The 20,939-nt window shown below is 46.6% G+C and overlaps 1 protein-coding gene across 2 annotated transcripts in view; it reads right to left on the reverse strand.

Moving 5' to 3' along the window:
• The window catches only part of GRM5 (glutamate metabotropic receptor 5), a 244,346-nt gene that overhangs the window by 47,593 nt on the left and 175,814 nt on the right, over positions 1 to 20,939 (reverse strand). For both annotated transcript variants that reach the window (XM_056858387.1, XM_056858386.1), the window contains exon 3: positions 12,300 to 12,535. In XM_056858387.1, the coding sequence (XP_056714365.1) occupies positions 12,300 to 12,535 (236 nt within the window). The remainder of the gene's footprint in view (positions 1 to 12,299; positions 12,536 to 20,939) is intronic.

Raw genomic sequence — 20,939 nt, forward strand, 5'->3', positions numbered from 1 at the left:
GGCAACCCTATATAACAGTTCATACATTTATTGTTACGGCCACTGGCCAGCATAAAACAACAAAGCAATCCTATATAACAGTTGCATCATATAAACTGTACACTCTTGATGTGTGTGTTTGGCAGGTTCCCAGTTTGCATGAGCATATCACCTGCAGAGGACTTGAAGCCTGAGTAAGTTTTGACCTTCACTTCATTGGGGGTTGGTAATAGTATTCAGAGGAATTCTCTTAATTCCTTTTTACCCAATTTCTCTCTGAAATCCAACAATTCCTCTTTTTAGGAATTTGGCATCTGATAGTCTTGCCAGGGCCTCCTGGCTGCCATCGTCCCTTCCTGCAGCAACTTGGCTAGTTAAACCATAGAGTTTTGGCCAGATGCTAGAGCGTCCCCAGTGCAGTGATGACATCACTTCCAGTCACCCCAGAAGTGATGACATCGCCCACCATCAACATCACTAAGTCCCCACCAAGGCCCCACCAGAGTGGGTGAACATCTAGTTGGTTGCCAGCATTGTGTTGGCAACTCTAGTTTTGGTCAAAAGAGAAGTTTGAAGAGAAGAGGGGCAAGAAGGGAGGTTCTGCCAAATTTCATAATTTAATTCTGCAGATCCTTAGAGGCAGGCAATGTCTTCCCAAACCCTCCTACCCTCTTGCTAGAGCATACTTGTGTGGTGTATAATATTGAAGGGGGGGGGGGAAGAAACCCTGCAAAGGATGAAGTTACAAAAAGGTGCATATGTGGTATAATGTGAAACCAAAAACAACAAAAAGATATTAAAGAGGAATTCCTCTTTGGAAAGAGAATAAGAGGAATCAATGGCTATATCTAGAACAAGTAGGGTTGCCAACCTCCAGGTACTAGCTGGAGATCTCCAGCTATTACAACTGATCTCCAGGTGATAGAGATCAGTTCACAGGGTTGCCAAGTCCCTCTTCGCCACAGGCGGGAGGTTTTTGGATTGGAACCTGAGGAGGGCTGGAGATCAGTTGTAATAGCAAGCGATCTCCAACCACCACCTGGAGGTTGGCAAACCTGGAGAAAATGGCTGCTTTGGCAATTGGACTCGATGGCTGAAGTTCTCCTCCCCAAACCCTGCCCTCCTCAAGCTCTGTCCCAAAAACCTCCCACCGGTGGTGGAGATGGATCTGGCAACCCTAGGAACAAGTGAATTTTGTGGGGGGAAAGAAATTCCATTCCTTATAACAACATAAGTTGATAACTCAATGCGTATCCTTTCACGTTGGTGGAGCTTTTGTTTAAATGTAAGGAGATTCTGTGGGCGGAGGAGCTACATCCGCGCATCAGAACTTCACAATGTGTCAATTGTCCGGGGCAGAAGGGTGTGTCTCTGTGGTGAGCCAAACTGATATCTGTCTTAAAACGGCATGCTGTCTGGGGAGATGCCACCACTCAAAGCACAGTTTTGCGAGATGGCTTTAAAAAATAAATGAGTGCAATCTGTGATTTTCCTCCCCTTCGCATTATACTCACCCTCTGTTGCTTTCAATTTCCTTCTTAAGGATCCTCCTTGATCTGTTCCTATTATGTTCCAAGTTTATTTATTGCTCGAAGGCTCTAATACACCTTAAGCCATCCAATCATTTATCTTACAACTCTCGGTTGTGACTTCCTTCCTGCCCTGCTTTGGTTTTACTCAGCACTTCCAAAAACCAGCTGTGTCGAATATCTTGCTCTTTGCTACTTTCCCTTTCCTCTTCAGATGACATCCTTGACGGTTTCTAGAAGAGCTGGCTCATCTCTAAGGCTCACCTAGGCGATTTCTAGGGCCCCAAAACCGGAGGGCACCTAAAGGCCCCAGTGCCTAATGGATATGCTGGCTCTTCAGCCACGCTGGACAAAAGAAGAAGAGTTGGTTTTTATATTACACTTTTCTCTACCTTTAAGGAGTCTCAAAACAGCTTCCCTTCCCCTCCCTACAACTGACACCTTGTGAGATAGGTGGGGCTGAGAGAGCTTTAAGAGAACTGTGACTAGCCAAGGTCACCCATAGGGTTTCCAACACCCTAACGACTATGAACACTCTCAGCAGCTCTGTCTGAGACCGTAGGATGTCTGCTGAAGGATCTAAGACTGGTGATCTGCCCCCTCTGCAGACAGGAATAGCCTTTATCCAAGGTGGATGTGAGTTTGTTTTGCCCAGAAAAGGAAAATTTTTCCCCGTTGCAGAAGAGTCATTAGCTATGGAGCTCCTAGGACCACCCATGAAACTGTATTAACCCTCTCCCACCTGGGCCATGGAGAAACGTATTCCCTCTGTACTACAAGAGGGCTGGGGGCGGAAGTGGCAACAATGGAGGGGTTAAAGGGGGCAGGGCCAGAATGTGCGCGGGGGGGGTGGGTTTCCTTAGCCAGTGTGTCCTCATTTCATCCCTGCAGGCGGAGATAGCAGGAGCCGGCTGTAGAATCCGACCCTGACCATGCGGAGCAGGAGCAACTCCGGCATGTGGCTGGATGACCACGCCCGGCTGCTGCAACAGACCATCCTGTGCCACCAGGTGGGCGAGTGCACCACCGATTGGAATGCCTGCCTACTTGCCCGGGGGGGGGGGCATCTGGGGCAGCTGCTTGCTTGGGGCTTGGTCAGCTAATTTTTAATTTGATAATTTTGTATGGCCCACGAATGATGTTATAAATATCCAAATGGCCCTTGGCAGAAAAAAGGTTCCCCACCCCTACAACAGAGCAATGTGTTGGTATGATGCCTTCTACTACACTGATCTTTTGCCCTGTTCACATTGTGAAATGCAATGGTTATTTAGGTATTAAGAAAAATAAATGTGGATTGCTATTCCAATTAACTTGTGCGGCAACACCCTGCAGCGTAATATTATATAATCCACTACTGTAAACAGAACCGAAAAATCAGGTCTTGTTACTAAGCAACCCTCCTACCCTCTCTATTAATGAGCCCAAGAAGAGGGCCGAGTGGTTCAGGCCCTGACATTGCAAGGTGAACAAAATTCAGAGATCGGAAAAGAGCCGTGCCCAAGATTTTGGTTGGTACTGTCAAGTCACAGCCAAATTATGGCCACCCCGTAGGGTTTTCAAGGCAAGCAAAGGTGATTTGCCATTTCCTGCCTCTGTGTAGCAACCCTGGACTTCCTTGGTGGTCTCCCATCCGGCCTAGCTTCCAAGATGAGACAAGAGTGGCCTCTGAGATCTGATGAGATCAGGCTAGCCTGGACCATCCCGGTCAGGTAGGGTTGCCAGGGGAGGGACTTCGATGCCATAGAGTCCAATGGCCAAAGCGGCCATTTTCTCCAGGTGAACTGATCTTTATCGGCTGGAGATCAGTTGTAATAGCAGGAGATATCCAGCTAGTACCTGGAGGTTATGCAAAAACTATCAACACTCGGCTCTTATTCTGAACATATATTATATAAAGAGACAATCAATACAAAAGACAGTGCTGCAATATCTACAAGTGAACAATCGTCAAACAGGAAAACATTAATACAAGCTCAATGACAAACTATGTACAAAAATCAATGTCCAAAATTTCCCTATGAGTCCGTGGGACTTTCCGTGTATAGTAACAGTCTTTGTAAGAGCTGGTCCACGTGAATGAGGAAGCAAGTCCTTCTTTCTCTTATCTTGGGTCCGTGTCAATGAGCGGATATCGCAAACCGCTAGCCAAAAGTACTGCGGACATTCTCCAATGGGGACCAAGCTGGATAGTGCAATATTTAGCCTGGGACCTTCAAATCTGCGGGACACCCTCTCCTGGAATACCCCCCGAAGATCTTTATAGTCATCAGATAACAACATACTGGTGGTCCCTGGCCCTAAGAGTATGCGGCTGTTCTTGATGAGAGCCAACCTGGTGGGATGCTCTGTCTGGTGACATCAGGGCCCTGTGCGACCTTAAAGAGTTCCGCAGGGCCTCCAAGACAGAGCTTTTCCGCCAGGCTTACAGTTGAGGACAGCTGCAGGTATCATCCTCTGCTGGCCTCCCTATCCCCCCCTTGTTCTATGTTACTCTCGTTATTGCGGGGGGGGTAGGGTTGCCACCCTCCAGGTAATAGCAGAAGATCTCCTGCTAATACAACTGATCTCCAGCCGATATAGATCAGTTCCCCTGGAGAAAATGGCCACTTTGCCAATTGGACTCTATGGCATTGAAGTCCCACCCCTCCCCAAACCCTGCCCTCCTAAGGCTCCGCCCCAAAAACCTCCCGCCGGTGGTGAAGAGGGACCTGGCAACCCTGGGTGGGGGGGCAACGTACTGCTTATTCCGGGCACTATGGGCCAAATTAAGTGCCATCTGGAGTTTTAAAGGATTTTTAATTGGGTTTTATTGTTTAATTTTAGAATTATTACTTTTATTGTTAATGTTTGATGATATTCCCCGCCCTGAGCCTGGTCTTGGCCGGGGAGGGCGGGTTATAAATTGAACAAACAAACAAATAAATAAAATACTGACCCTGAGAGACCAGCGGTTTAACTTGGTATAAGGCATCTTCATGCATTCATGTGGGGAAATGACACACTAAGAATGGAAAAGTGGAGAAACATAGGGAGAAAAAATGGCAGGAAGGACCACGCTATTCGGTGGTTCTAGTCTATTGAGGTAATATCTTCCCCCAATTAAAAATAATAAGCATAAAAGTTGTGAGGGGGGGGGGGAATTGCACAGAAAATCCATTTTCATTTAAATTAAAGAGAAAGCTGAACAGCCGATTATGTTGCAATACACAAAGCTTTAGTACCGTATTGATCGCCAAAATCAAGTATGCATGCACTGTGCAATTAATTAACTAGAAGTAAAGAGAAATCTAACTCCAGCAGCATCGCTCAAAAAATTCTATCTTTTTTATTATGGACAGTTCTCTTGACTTTTTAAAAATTTAGTATCGGATAATCCTTTTCTAGTGGGATTTGCGCTGTTACTCTGCGGAAGGCCTGGTGATAACTTCCAGATCAAGTGAACGAAGGTTAAAATGAGATTGGATTGCTTCATGCTTCACAGAAGCCAGATTTTGCAAGAAGAGCTATTGACAAAATCAAAAGGGATTTAGCTGAACAGAGAACCTGGGATTTTCAGAGTTTGAGTAGCAGTCCAATTTCTGTATGAAAAATAGGGACAACCTCCCCCCCCAGTTAATTATTGTATCACCTTTATAGTTATTAAGCATCAGATTAATTGTCAGTTTGGAATTAGTTGTACTTTGAAGCCAATTAAATAATCTGAAGATAAAGTTTATTATTAGGGTTGCCAGTTCTGGGTTGGGAAATACCTGGAGATTTTGGGGGTAGAGCCTGGGAACGTGGGGTTTGGGAAGGGGAGGGAATTCAGTGGGGTATAATGCCATAGAATCCGCCTTCCAAAGCAGCCATTTTCTCCAGGTGAACTGATCTCTGTTGTCTGGAGTAGGGCTGTCAATTCGGTTCGGTCCGAACTGAAAATCAACCGAATTTCCCCTGATTCGTTGCTTTTCTGTTCGGACGGATCCGAACTCAAAACTGGCGGGCAACCGGGGGGGCCGAATTCAGCGAGTTCGGGAGTTCGTGAATAAATTCGGCAAATTCGGGGCCGTCAGTAAGCAGCATAACCGTCAGTAAGCAGCATTCTCCTCCCCCGGCCAATCGGTGGGCAAGCTGGGTCTTCTTCTGGCCAATCAGTCAGGATTGAGTACTGGAGGAATCAGCTGATGTGTGGCCCGGCCAGGGAGAGAGAGAGAGAGAGCAAAATCCTCGTGTGTGGGGGGTGCTTGTGCACATTCGCTCCTTTCTGTGGCTGCAGGGGGCGCATTTTTTGGGGTGCACACACAAAACTTTCACTGGAACTTCAGATGAAGCTTCTTAAGGTACCCCCCAAGTTTTGTAAACATTGGGTCAGGGGGTCCCGAGATATGGGCTCCCCCCTTTTTCTTTCCATGGCTGCGGGGGGCGCATTTTTGGGGCTACAAATCCCAAAATTTGAGCGGAGTTTCAGACCAGTGTTCTTAAGATACCCCCCAAGTTTTGTAAACATTGGGTCAGGGGGTCTCGAGATATGGGCTCTCCCCCTTTTCCCTCCCCCCTTTTCCATTTATGTGGCTGCAGGGGGCGCTTTTTTGGGGATAGAGCCCCCAAACCTTTAGCATAGCTTCAGTGAATTATTCTTAAGATACTACCCAAGTTTTGTAAAGATGGGTTCAGTGGGGGCAGAAATATCGCCTCCCCCCCTTTTCTCTTTCCATGGCTGCAGGGGGCGCATTTTTGGGGGTGCAGACACAAAACTTTCACTGGAACTTTAGATTAAGCTTCTTAAGGAACCCCCCAAGTTTTGTGAACATTGGGTCAGGGGGTCCCGAGATATGGGCTTTCCCCTTTCCCCTATTGGGATGAATGGGGCAGCCGATCCGATCCTGTGTGCATCTCTCCAGAGCAAAACGTTCCGTGCCTAATTGGAATCATCTTGGATTACAGCCCGTCCTGATGGAACAGAAGACAGCCACAGTAAGACCCCTTTGGGGGCTTTAATCTATAATTTTTCTCCTGTGTATGTGTGTGTGTGTGGGGGAAAAGCAGAGTCTGTGTGTGTGTGGGGAGGGAGCAGTTTCTGTGGGTGGGGGGGAAGCCAAAGGGGGCTTTCGTCGGTTCTGCCTGGGGTGTGTGTTCCCCCTCAAGTCTCTCGCTCCCTGGTTTGAGGGGGGAGGTTTCAGTTGTGTGTTGCAAAGGTGTTGTTTAACAAGGTTGTGTTTGCAGTTGTTTTGCTAATTTCTCCGCTGTTGTCGGGCTGGGAGCTTTGTGCATTGGCGGCAAGCTCTGCTGAGAGATGCACAACATTAAGGGTGTGGGGGACCCCTTTCAGGGCCCATATCTCAGCCCCCCCTGACCCAATCTTTACAAAACTTGGGGAGTCTTTCAATAAACATCCTTTGAAGCTCTGCCAAAAGTTTGGGACCTCTAAGCCCAAAAATGCCCCCCCCCCAGAGCCGTGGAAAGGCGCGGTTGTGTTTTTAATGGCTTTATTCGGCCGAATTTGTTTCCGAACTTTGAATTCCCGCCGAATTGAACGGATCCGAAGTGGGGGAGTTCGGACTTCGGCACGTACCGAACCCACAAGGGCCAAATTCGGCCGAATCCGAACTGTACCGAATTTTTTTTTTGACAGCCCTAGTCTGGAGATCAGTGGTAATAGCGGGAGATCTCCAGCTACAACCTGGAGGTTGGCAACCCTATTTATTATGGAATTTTATATTTGCTGAACTGGATCCTTGCTTGTAAAAGATCAATGAAGAGTTGAAAAAGGGTCTCGACTGCAGCTTTCTTGGAATACAAGAATTATCACAAATGAAATAACAGTACTCCCAAAATTCTATTTGCATTTTTCACCAGTCTCTTACTGGTAAGGTTATAGAGAAATTAAAGGTTGGGATAAAATGTGGAGTTACAGTATTTGGACTGGGGAAAGAAGTTGGAACGTGTCCAGAGGAGGGCAACAAAGATGGTGAGGGTTCTGGAGACCAAGTCCTATGAGGAAAGGTTGAAGGAGCTGGGTATGTTTAGCCTGAAGAGGAGAAGACTGAGAGGGGACGTGATAACCATCTTCAAGTACTTGAAGGGCTGTCATATAGAGGATGGTGCCAAGTTGTTTTCTGTTGCCCCAGTACCAACGGGTTAAAATTAAATCAAAAGAGTTTCCATCTAGACATTAGGAAGAATTTTCTAACAGTTAGAAAACAGGCTTCCTCGGGAGGTGGTAAGTGTTCCTTCCCTGGAGATTTTTAAGCAGAGGCTAGATGACGATCTGTCAGCAATGCTGATTCTATGACCTTAAGCAGATGATGAGAGAGAGGGCATCTTGGCCATCTTCTGGGCATGGAGTAGGGGTCGCTGGGGGTGTGTTGGGGAGGTAGTTGTGAAATTCCTGCATTGTGCAGGGGCTTGGACTAGATGACCCTGGTGGTCCCTTCCAATTCTATGATTCTATGATTTCTATGGATTAAATGTTCTATTTGGTAAGGAACCTGGTTTAGAAGAAGAGGGGCTTGTTCTACCAACTTTGAGATGATATCTCAAAGCTGCACAATTCCACTAGTTAATTATTATTATTTTGCTGTCAAGTCACAGCTGACTTATGGTGACCCCATATGGTGGTTTTCAAGGCAAGAGACTTCAGAGATTGTTTGCCATTGCCTACCTCCGCATAGCAACCCTGATATTTCTTGGTGGTCTCCCATCCACATACTGACCAAGGCCAAACCTGCTTAGCTTCTGAGATCTGACAAGATCAGACTATCCAGGGCTATCCAGGTCAGGGCAGTTAAATGAGCAGGTATCTTCAAATTAACAGCTGGAACACAAATATGTATTGGCTCTATTGTAGGCCCTAATGTGGATGAATCAGGAAGGTTGGAGTGCTAATTTAAATAAGAAATTAGTCCCTGGGCAACTGTTAATTACATGGGATAAATATAAGAGTAAAATTAGTCCAAGTATAGCTTACGTGGTGGTTAGAAATGTTAAATTTAACAGAGATGGCCTTTGGGGAGATTTTTTTCACAATGGAAGAGTCAAAATATATTTAGATTTCAGGATTTAGTAGTTAGTGGAAGTATAATTTCACAGGAGAAAATTGTACAGAACAGGGTTGGATGAACCTACCTGTTTCAAATTTCCCCCCATATACATCATTTAAGAAAAATAACTTGCAATGACCCCAGGCCAAAAGAAAAGTGCTTTTTAATTGGATCTGTGTATATTTGCAGCGGGTTTTTATGTGAAGGATTTGTATGAGAATGTGTGATCCAGAGCTATTGGTTCGGAGATCCCAGAGAGAACATGGGTAAAATGTATAGATCGCTGATTTTATGATGTGGTGATCATTAAGAGAATCACAATATAAGATCTGCTATTTGACAAAGCTTAAATAAGAATGGTAATGATAACATTTTAAAATGTTGGAAATGTCAAAATCATAATGCAGGTGTTGGACATGTAAGGGGGGGATACACAGATACTCCAGAAGAAGAAGAAGAAGAAGAAGAAGAAGAAGAAGAAGAAGAGTTGGTTTTTATACCTTGTTTTTCTCTACCGTGAGGAGTCTCAAAACAGCCTTGCCTTCCTCTCCCCATAACAGGCACCTTGTGAGGTAGGAGGGACTAAGAGAGTTCAGAGAGAACTGTGACTAGTCCAAGGTCACCCAGCTGGCTTCATGTGGGGAATGTGCAGGATGCTGCTGCAGTTGCCTTGTTTGTGGGCTTCCTAGAAGCACCTGGTTGGCCACGGTGTGAACAGACTGATGGACTTGATGGACCTTGGTCTGCTCCAGCATGGCTTTTCTTATGTTCTTATGAATCTAATCTGGTTCTCCAGATTAGAGTTTGCCACTCATGTGGAGGAGTGAGGAATCAAACCCGGTTCTCCAGATTAGAGTCCACTGCACTAACCACTACACTGCGCTTGCTCAAGCCTATTAGGGTAAAATTAGGGTTGCCAACCTCCAGGTGGTGGCTGGAGATCTCCCGCTATTACAACTGATCTCCAGGTGACAGAAATCAAGTCCCCTGGAGAAAATGACCACTTTGGACTTTATGGCATTGAAATCCCTGCCCTGCCCTCTCTAAACCCTGTTCTCCTCCCACTCCACCTCCAAAATCTCCAGGTATTTCCCAAGCCAGAGCTGGCAACCCTAGGTAAATTTGTGAAGGGTTATTAGGCAGGTGGACAGCCCAGGCTAGCCTGATCTTATCAGATCTCAGAAGCTAAGCAGGGTCAGCCCTGGTTAGTACTTGGATGGGAGACCACCGTGGAAGTCCAGGGTTGTTGTTACACAGAGGCAGGCAATGGCAAAGCATCTCTGAACATCTCTTACCTTGAAAACCCTACAGGGTTGGCATAAGTCAACTGAGACTTGATGGCAAAAAAACAAATTAGGGAGGTAACAGGAATTCAATTGAAGGAGGATATTTCTACATTTATTCTTAGGGTTGCCAGTTCTGGGTTGCGAAATACCCAGAGAAAGGATGACAGGCTGCAGGTGGTACCTGGGGATCTCTCTGAATTACAGCTCATCTCCAAACTACAGAGATCATTTCCCCTGGAGAAAATGGATGCTTTGGAGGGTGGACCGGCTCTGTACCCCACTGTCTCTCCCAGGCTCCATGTCTATCCCCAAATCTCCAGGAGTTTCCCAACCTGAATCTGCCAACCCTACCCCCCCAACCCCACACCAGTGGAGTACCTTTAAGGCACATTGTGTTTGTCTTTTGGAAAAGGTATGAGGTCATTTTTTAAAAAAAGTATAGATAAAAAAGTTGTTTGGTTTGTTTGTTTTTTAAAAGATGGCATGCCCGAGTTCTCCTGTGGCATGGAATCGAAAGCATCAAGAATCAAGTCGGATAACTATGAAAACGTCTCACTTTCGGTAGTGCTTTAGCTGGACAGAAAAATCAATGCACTTAGCTGAACTAGCATCAGATGTTTGAGCGAAGCATGTTATCGTTTTCCGCTGAGGAACAGGCTGGATGTTTAAATTGTTAACATCACCCTGGAATGAAGGAACCAAGATGATGCCATGCAAAAAGTCAAGGTTGGGATAGCCAACTGCTGGTATGAATTGTAAGGTTGCTAGCTCTGGGTTGGGAAATGCCTGAAGATTTGTAGGTGGAATCTGGGGAGTGTGGAATTAGGGGAGGGGAGAGAGCTCAGCAAGGATATGATTCTGTAAAGGCCACCCTCCAAAGCAGCCATTTTCTCCAGGGGAACTAGGGTTGCCAACCTCCAGGTACTAGTTGGAGATCTCCTGCTATTACAACTGATCTCCAGCCGACAAAGATCAGTTTGCCCAGAGAAAAAGTCCCTCCCCTCTCCAAACCCTGCCCTCCTCAGGCGCCCACAAAATCTCCAAGTATTTCCCAACCCAGAGCTGGCAACCCTTTTCATAAACCTGCCCCTCTCTATGCTCCATTCCCAAATCTCCAGGAATTTTCCAACCCAAAATTGGCAACCATAGCTTCCTGGAGGAGGGGGGAAATTAAAGGGAAGGGAAATACAGAGAGGTACGGAGGAAACTGAGGTGCCCCTCATAAGTCCTTGCATGTTCCCCACAGTGTCACTGGGCCTGGCCCAGCCAGGGGGCTAGCACCACACAACTGGGTCTGACTGAACCTAATCTCTAGGGTTGCCAGCTACAGGTTGGGAAATACCTGGAGATTTTTGGGGTGGAGCCTGAGGAGGGCGGGGTTTGAGGAGGGGAGGAACTTCATTGCCATAGATTGCAATTGCCAAAGAGGCCATTTTCTCCAGATAAACTGGAGTTGTAATCGCAGGAGATCTCCAGTTAGTACTTGGAGGTTGGCAACCCTACTAATGGCCAAAACTGTGGAATCTTCCCAGGGAGTGGCTGCCAGGGGAGGGAAGGAGGAAAAAGAAAGGGCAGGTAAAAGCAGGTTTCCTGGTGGGTAAGAAGGAGAGAAGGAAGCAGGAAAAGGGAAAAAGTCTATTTTGGCTTTCAGGGAAGGGAAAGAGGACATAGTGGAGGAGGGGAAATGAGCTGCCTGCTCTCCATGTCCTTACCAGTGTCCCATTGTATGTTCTAATATCTGTGCAACTTCATGATATGTATCATGACTTGGGAGTCTTTGACAGCAGAAAGATAGGCAATGGGTTCTAAATTAAAATCATCATAATAGGATCACCCCTAATACTAAAGCGGCTGGCTCTCATTGTTTTAAAGATTCAACTTATTCGAGGATGGTTACAAGAAGTTATGATCTCCAAAGTGGGAAGAACCTAGTCTCCTGTACACAAAGGATTACAACATATTTGGGGGCTCCCCAGGTATGCAGAAAACTGCGATTTGAAAATGGCCTAATGAAAACTGAGTATGATCTGGGAGACGCAGAACACCGAAAGCAGCTGCGAGCCTGCTAAAAAGGAAAGTGGAGGGAGACTAGCCTGATTGGACTCTATGGCATTGAAGTCCCTCCCCTCCCCAAACCCCACCCTCCTCAGGCTCCGCCCCAAACTTTTTTGGGTATTTCCCAACCCGGAGCTGGCAACCCTACCCTGAGAGTTTTTAGAACCCTGGAGGAGTATTATTTCCAAACTGTTACCCTCTCCAGGGACTCTTTTCAGCCCCCTCTCCTGCTTATGTAACCCATCACCAAATGTCACCACTTGAAACCGCCCTTCGGATCAGACCCACCGGAGGCAACAGAAATATTGACAGTCGCCGCACCTCCCTGATCCTCACGCCTCTAATTCTCAGAGTCCCCGAAGCAATTAACTCCTCGGACTGTGTTGATTTTCAATATTACATAATCGCCCAAGAACAAAAGTGCTTACTGCTGCAGGTCTTGTTGAATTTCGGGTTTTCTTGGGGGGACCCTTTCAGCCGGCACTGAAAGCGGTGCTGCCAAAATTCCTGAAACCAGGGGTTTCGGAGGTTGGTTTCGGGCAGAAGCTGCAGGTAATAGTCATCAAACCACTTCACGTCGGGAGACTGGAGCTTGATCGTTATTCCGCCAACAGCTTCCCGCTGGTAACCGTCTGTCACATCGTACCTGTCTGCCCAGCCGTCGCTGCAGAGATAAATAAAGGGAGAAAACTCTCTGTGAGGAGGCTGTTGCTATGAACTGTTCAGGGGCACTGTTGACAGGTGTCTTTGGAAAGAGAGCACGGAGGGACGAACAAAAGGCGGACAGTGTGTACGCCGGTTATCCCGCACCATCATTCTTCTTAACACACACAGAGAAGCAAGACCTAGGGTTGCATTTGGTTCTCCTCAAATATCGTGCACAGCTAGAGATATCAGACGTTTCCCAGCTGATGGGAGCCATCTTGGTATGCTGAAAAATGGCCTGTACTGATACTAGGGTTGCCAGGTCCCTCTTGAACACATGAACACATGAAGCTGCCTTATACTGAATCAGACCCTCGGTCCATCAAAGTCAGTATTATCTACTCAGACTGGTGGCAGCTTTCCAGGGTCTCAGGCAGAGGTCCTCACATCACTTACTTGCCTAGTCCCTTTCACTGGAGATGCCGCGGATTGAACCTGGGACCTCCTGCATGCCAAGCAGATGCTCTACCACTGAACCACAGCCCCTCTCCATGGCCCTCCAGTCCAGGATCTCAGGCAGGGGTCTTTCACATCACCTACTTGCCTAGTCCCTTTAACTGGAGATGCCAGGGACTGAACCTGGGACCTCCTGCATGCCAAACAGATGCTCTACCACTGAGCCATGGCCCCTCCCCACAGCCCCTCCTCTTCACCACCGTTGGGAGGTTTTTGGGGCAGAGCCTGAGGAGGGTGAGGTTTGGAGAGGGGGGGACTTCAATGCCATAGAGTCCAATTGCCAAAGCAGCCATTTTCTCCTGGTGAACTGATCTCTTTCGGCTGGAGACCAGTTGTAATAGTGGGAGATCTCCAGCTAGTACCTGGAGGTTGGCAACCCTAACTGATATGGCATCCACATTATGGCCATTTAAAGATGGCACATCTCAAATATGTTAAGTGCACAGCCCTCATGCAGAGAACTTAGCCAGATCATAAGAGGGAGGGCAGGAAGGGGAGGGGCTGTGGCTTAGTGGTAGAGCACCCACCTTGCATGCAGAAGGTCCCTAGTTTGATCCCCAGCCTTGCCAGTTAAACACCTTTGGCGAGGGGCTGTGGCTCAGTAGTAGAGCATCTGTTTGGCATGCAGAAGGTCCCAGGTTCAATCCCAGGCATCTCCAGTTAAAGGGACTAGGTGATGTGCAAGCAAGTAGGTGATGTGGAAGACCTCTGCCTGAGACCCTGGAGAGCCGCTGCCAGTCTGAGTAGACAGTACTGACTTTGATGGACCCAGGGTCTGACTGAGTATAAGGCAGCTCCATGTGTTCATGTGAAGAGTTGTGCCAGTGTTCGGCTCTCATGGGTCTTTCTTAAATGCCCAGGGTAATGCTGATCGCCACTTTGGGGTCAGGAAGCAATTTTCCTCCAGGCCAGATTGGCCAGGGATCCTGGAGGGTTTTTATCTCATCTTCTGGGCATGGAGTAGGGGTCACTGGGGTCATGGGAGAGAGGTAGTTGTGAATTTCCTGCATTGTGCAGGGGGTTGGACTAGATGATCCTGGTGGTCTCTTCCAACTCTATGATTCTATTATTCTATAGGGTGGACAACCACCTGATGGAAATGCTCTGGCATTGGATTTCCTGCATTGAACAGGGGATTGGACGAGAAGCCCCCTTCGAACTCTAGAACTCTAGCACTCCATGACTCTTGCTAGACATGAGAGTTGAGAGCCAGCATGACATAGCGGCTAGAGGATTGGACTAGGATCTGGGGGATCCAGGTTAAAATCTTCACTCTGCCAGGGAAGCTGACTGGGTAACCTTGGGCCAGTCATTCTCTCTCAGCCTAACCTACCTCACAGGGTTGGCATGAGGATAAAACTGAGAAAGGGGAAATCGCTGTAAGCCATTTAGAGTCCCAACTGAGGAGACTAGCAGGGTATCAATGAAGATTGTAAACAAAGAAAAAAAACGTAGGTGAAGTCGTCCTCCAGTTGGATCTGCTAAATACATCTGATAAATAAATAACCTGCTGACTACTTCTGCAGGGTGACTAAGATGGTGAGAAATCTGGCCCTTCTTGGTGAATCCTGGGAGGTGGAAATGAGGTGCTCAGTCAGCACCATCTAAATATGTGGTTGCAAACTGGCTAAGTAGGGGTGTCCATGGATGGGAGACCTCCAAGGAATACCAGGGTTGTGACGCAGAGGCAGGCAATGGCAAACCACCTCTGAACGCCTCTTGCCTTGAAAACCCTACGGGGTCATCATGAGTCAGCTGTGACTTGATGGCACTTTCCATGACCACCAACTGGCTAGCTGTTGCTGCCATTGCTTCAGCCAACGGCTACCACCATCAGCAAAAAACAGCTAGCTTAAGGTTGCTAACCTCCAGTACTAACTGGAGAGCTCCAGCTATTACAGCTGATCTCCAGCTGATAGAGGTCAGTTCCCCTGGAGAAAATGGCCGCTTTGGCAATTGGACTCTATGGCACTGAAGTCTCTCCTCTCACCAAACCCTGCCCTCCTCAGGCTCTGCCCCCAAAAACCTCCCGCCGGTGATGAAGAGGGACCTGGCAACTCTAAGCTAGCTAGTCAGCAAACACAAACCACTGAGCTTCCTTCTGCCTACGCCATCAACTCCCCATACTTACTGGGAAAGTGGGGGGATTCCTCATCCAGTTGCTCTTTCCTGGATGCTGCGACTAAAACCTCGGGTAATGTTTCAGCATGCCCATGGCCACCAGCTTCTTTCCTTCCCATCTAAATCAATGCTCATGGACATATTCGTAGTCTGCTCTTTCCTCGCAGGCTAATTATTTATTCTCTTGTTTATGCCTACTATACTCTTTGCAAGTAGTTTAATCCTGTATAGATTCATCCTGTTGCCAATGGCAAGGCATTTAACGCAAAGCTTGGTGACATAAAGAAGAGGAATGACTTCACCCACTCCTGATAAATGGAGACCAGAAGACCACTTTCTCTGAGGAAGCAATAAGAACCTTTAATGACTTAGCTGAGGATTTTTGGGATTCCCTGAGGAGTCCCTGCAAAGAGCCCGGGAATGTGTCTTAATAAAAAGCTGCCTGTAACTAAACACAATATATACCTGAGAGGTTCTATAGTGTACAAAACTGGGGGGGACGACCTATAGACAAAGCTGGGTACCCAAGGGCTGGGTGGAAAAGAACTCAATTATACTATGAAATATATTTAATATAAAGTGCCCATGCAGATATTAAAAACAGGCCTAACTGGAAACAAATACAAGGTCGATAGTCTAAAACCACATGCAAAACGTGTTTTGGTCCTCAGGCTAGGGTTGTCCACACACACAAAAAAAGATTCGGTAAATTTCGGGTTCAGGTTTATTGGGCCCGATTTTTTTTTTGTAACCCTGGAATAAGCCAAATACTCATACAATTAAAGGGGTATTTCAGCTTTATTTCTAGGTTTACAAAAAAAAAAAATGGGTCCATTATGGTCTATGGGGATTTCCCCCCGAAGCTCCTATGGGGGCATTTTTGGAGGTAGAGTTCCTATATTTTCAGGGTAGCTTCAAGGGACTCTCCTTGCATGAACCTGAAGTTTTGTGAAGATTAGGTCAGGGGGTCCGATTTTATGGGGTCCCGAAGGAGTCGTCCCCCTCCTCCATAGAGAAGTATGGTAAAGTTCACAATGTTTCTCTATGGAGGAGGGGGTCAACCCCTTTGGGACCCCATAAAATTGGACCCCCTGTCCCAAACTTTACCAAACTTTGGGGTTCAGACAAGGAGAGTCCCTTGCAGCTATGCTGCGAATTTGGTGACTCTACCTCGAAAAATGCCCCCCCCCGGGAGAATTTTAAAAGTACTTACTTTTTATAGTCTGTAATGGCTGCCTGCTTCCTCACCCAAGAATGTGGGAAAACTCCATTTCCCATTAATGCTTGCAATGGGCCCACACAAAGCCATGTACAAATGGTCATACTCTTCCTGAAGAGAGAGCAGTGTGTGACTTATTTTACTTCAATCACCCTTAGTACCAGGAAGTCTGAAAGGAGTACAAAGATTTATGTCCTTTTTCTCCCACAGTTGTTTCTTGTGCCATAAAATGGGATGTGGGAAGTATGTCATTATAGAGGCTTCTGGTTGACCTCTCATTCCCATTGACCGAACATTTCTAGTCTGCGGCAGGTCCTCTGCTGGCCCAGGAACCTCAGCAGATGCCCTGCTGTGCCAATCTGCCACCAGCCCTGTCTCTCCTCATAAGGCACACTAGGGGCACACAGTCATTTTCTTTTAATACTGAACTGGAAATATATATATATATATATGACTTCCTTCTCCAATTGTTGAGCGAAGTGAAACAGATGATTTATCATCCAAGAATATGACCAAGGGTGCTGAAAAAAAGATGGCCGCTAGATCATTAGGAACCCCCTGGAGCGTTGAGAAATCGACTTTGATCTACCTTATGCATTGAGTATGTGAGAAATTGGGGATGATGACCGTGAAGATGATGATGGAGATGAGGAGTGACGACCATGATGAAGATGATGGTAATGAGCTCGATCCTGATGTGTTCATCGGGCCTTCTTGATATCACTGTAGTATAGAAACATATTATTTCAACACAACAACGGTCTGGAAGCCGTCCAAGATTAAGCGTACCACAGTGCGCTTTCATAAGCATAGATGCAAATGATACATTTGCCCTTTTCAGTTATTACATTTTTTAGCTCAACTACCTCATGCACCAGAAGATAGAGCTGCCAACCTCCAGGCGGTTACTCAAAATCTGACACAGACAAACTATGCACCTAGTATAGCTAAACAAGAGACTATATTATACACAAACCACATAAACACACATATATGTACAAAAGTTCATATCCAATAAATATAATGTCCCATATTTCAAAAATCTCAGTCCTATAGACTAATAAGTATTCATTTTCTTTCAGGTATGGATTGCAGGTGAGTATATTCTTTCCAGAGGCAGGAGGATCCAAGGTGAAGAGGAAGGCGGCTGTTTCAATTTTTTTTCATCAGTTCCACCTCACCAACCTATTGTTTCCTGTTCCTTATTTCATCACAAAGAATCCATGCATAACAGTCTTTCAAGGTTCCTACCCAGGAAACGGTTCCTACCCAGGAAACGTTCATATCCATATTTGTTGGATATGAACTTTTGTATATACATGTGTGATTATGTGGTTTGTGTATAATACAGTCTCTTGTTTAGCTATACTAAGTGTATAGTTTGTCTGTGTCAGATTCTGAGTAACCACATTTGTACACAGTGGGGTCTGTTTTGGATTACTAACCTCCAGGGGGTGGCTGGAGATCTCCCGCTATTACAACTGATCTCCAGGCGACCGAGATCAGTCCCCCTGGAGAAAATGGCCAGGTTGGCAATTGGGCTCGATGGCATTGAAGTGCCTCCCCCTCCAAACCCCGCCCTCCTCAGGCTCCACCCCCAAAATCTCCAGGTGTTTCCCAACCTGCAGCTGGCAACCCTACCAGGAGACCACTATAGCTGCGATCCTTGTGATATGTACAATTGTTATTTTGTGAGTGGGGAAAGTGTGTATTTTCAAGCTTTTCAAAGTGCAAACATGAATCCACAACAAACCAGGGTCTCCTACAATGCATACTGAAGCTGGAGGGGGGGGGGATTATCATATTAATACAAAATAGTAATCTTCTTAATGATCATGCATGGTGCATTCTCTTGGTATATGGGGTAAGAGCCTCAAAAATGTACTCCCTGAACATGGCTGTTAAACATCATTCATTTGGTGGTACTACTTTCATGACATGGTGTCATCTTTCAAGGTGCCTCATGGGGACCATCACTTATAGCCTGCTGAGGTCCCTCAGACCGGGTTGCACCCTATTGCTGTTCTGGTGAGTTAAGAGGAAGGATGGGAGATCTCACCCAGTTTCCCTCCACACTGTAGGAAGGGTGGGGGCAAATATACTTTTAAAAATCAAAACCCCAATACGTGATCAACCCCAAATCTGAAAGGGTCTGTGTTAAGGTTGCTTGCCCCCAGGCTCCAGAATCCTCCAGGCCTTTTTGCTCCAGCAACAGCAAAGGGTGGATGAGGGGTGTCAGGAAGTGACATCACATGATGACATGCAACACTGTGATGTCACTTCCAGTTTGTGCCCAGAAATGACATTGCAGCTTTAGGAATTCACAAGTATCTACAGTAAACAAAAAACAAAAAAACCCATAGAGACAAGATCATTCTTGGAGCGTCATGACATCATTTCTGGGTACAAACCGGAAGTGATGTCACAACACACAATGTCACTCCCTGTTGCCCCAAAGACTCCTGCTGGTTGCCAGGGTTCAGCGGGTAGGTGGGGGTTCATATCAGGCTGATCCTTTTTTTAAACTGCAAGTTTGCATTTCAAAGTCCCCCAAAAACAGAAGTTTACCAGGATTGCTAACAGACCAGATTTTATATTCTTTCTCCAGGTAAGGTGAGGAGAAAATACCACAACCAAGCTTGTTTCAGATTTAAGGTGGGGGGTGAAAGGATAAACCAATTTCCTTAGGCAATTTTTACATGGTAATAAGCATCGTGTTCCAGGCTGAATTGCCCTGCACATTTTTTCGAATTTTTCACGCTGAACCGTCATTCCGGAAGTGACTGCGAAGCCGGCGCATACCTGCTTCGCATTACAAAAGAGCCCATTTAATGCGACCATTGGTGTTTGCCGCGAAGAATCCCCCTGAAGGAACCATGCAAAATAACAGCAGCGGGTTAGCTATGCACATTATAATAGCTATGCAAACAAAGGAGCAGGTGAGTGGGTGGTGGTGGAATTTCTCCTTTTGCGTTGGGTCCATTAATAGGCATTTGTAAAGTTGCATTTTAAAAAAGAGCTTTGAGCGAGCATCAAAATTGACCATGCATAAATGGCCTTAGTGTAAAATCAATATACAGAGTGGGAAAGAGAGAAAAAGAACTGGAGAGACAGAGGTTATGTTCATTTGCTATTCCCAGGGAGAAACACTGGGTATTTTGACATTTTATTCCTGAGGCTCAGGTTTGATTCAGGATGAAGGCATGTGCTAGGACTCTTGGGTCAGCTAACCGAAATTGGCCATCTTTTCCCCATCTCTCTAGAAGTCCTCTTATCAGCCTCAGGGCTGGAATTATTTCTAAGTTATTAAATAGGTGATGGGTGGTGTTACCTAAAAAGGAAAGCTGACTGTACTGAAAATATTTATCCTGATATTCTGCCAAAAGGCCCAGTCGAGCACACCAGGTCTCAGTACACAGCCTTGCCTCGTTCAGTTTATGAATCTACACAGAAGCACAATCACAGTGATGAAAGGCCAAAAAAAACCCGGACTGTATATTGGCATCTGATTCATTGGAAAACAAGAGGCATTTAAAGGCTTTTCAAAAGATTTAGCTTCCTAACAGCATGTGGGGATGATTTATTTTGTTAGGATTATGGGGGTGGGGGGGGGGGAGGGCAGCATCCCCAGTCCCGAATCGATATGAAGATAAATGTGAATGATTGTAGACTGAGGAAGGAGTGGGGGAGACTTCTTTTGTGAAAAGTTTGGAAGGGGATGCTGTTCTGTACAGGAAAAAAAAGCGCTGATATTCTAGGCTTGCCAGGTCCCCATTCGCCACCGGCGGGAGGTTTTTGGGGCAGAGCCTGAGGAGGGCGGTGTCTGGAGAGGGGAGGGACTTCAATGCCACAGAGTCCAATGGCCAAAGAGGCCATTTTCTCCCAAAATTCCCAGTATTATAAATGGTTTCCAAACTACAAAGAACAGTTCCCCAGGAGAAAAAGGCTGCTTTGGAAGGTGGACTCTATGACATTATTTGAAATTGTTTTTAAATAGAATTGCAGATTGTAATTAATATTGCATGGATTTAATGTTTTATTGTATTTGTGATGCACTGTTGTTGTTACAACAACAACGATGATGATGATGATGATGATACCCCACTGAGGTCCCTCCTTACCCCAAACCCCACCCTCCCCAGGCTCCACCCCCCAAATCTACAGGAATTTCCCAAGGTCGATCGGCGGGAGGTTTTCTGGGGCACGTGGTGCGGGCGCGCCTGGCTCAATGCGCTCGTGCGCCAGCGGGTCGACATGCCTACACCACTTCCGGTTTACTCAGAAGTGATGGGGACGCTCTCTCAATCTCGGCCGAAACTCTCTAGAAACTGTACAGTTTCGGCTGAATTTGCTAGAGGGTCCACGTCGCTTCAGGGTAAACCCCGAACTGACGTAGGCACGTCACACATGCGCGTGTGCACGGGGTGCCCGCTGGCCCTCAGCTGGTCGGCGGGCAGCCCGGTGGAGTGGCGGTAGTTTACCCACCACCACCTGGCACTTGGCAACCCTACAAGCAGGAGGTGTCAACCACACTAGTCACTTGCTTTTAACTCAACCATGCCCCTAA

This window comes from Euleptes europaea, chromosome 12 (assembly GCF_029931775.1).
Source record: "Euleptes europaea isolate rEulEur1 chromosome 12, rEulEur1.hap1, whole genome shotgun sequence".
Taxonomy (NCBI): Eukaryota; Metazoa; Chordata; class Lepidosauria; order Squamata; family Sphaerodactylidae; genus Euleptes; species Euleptes europaea.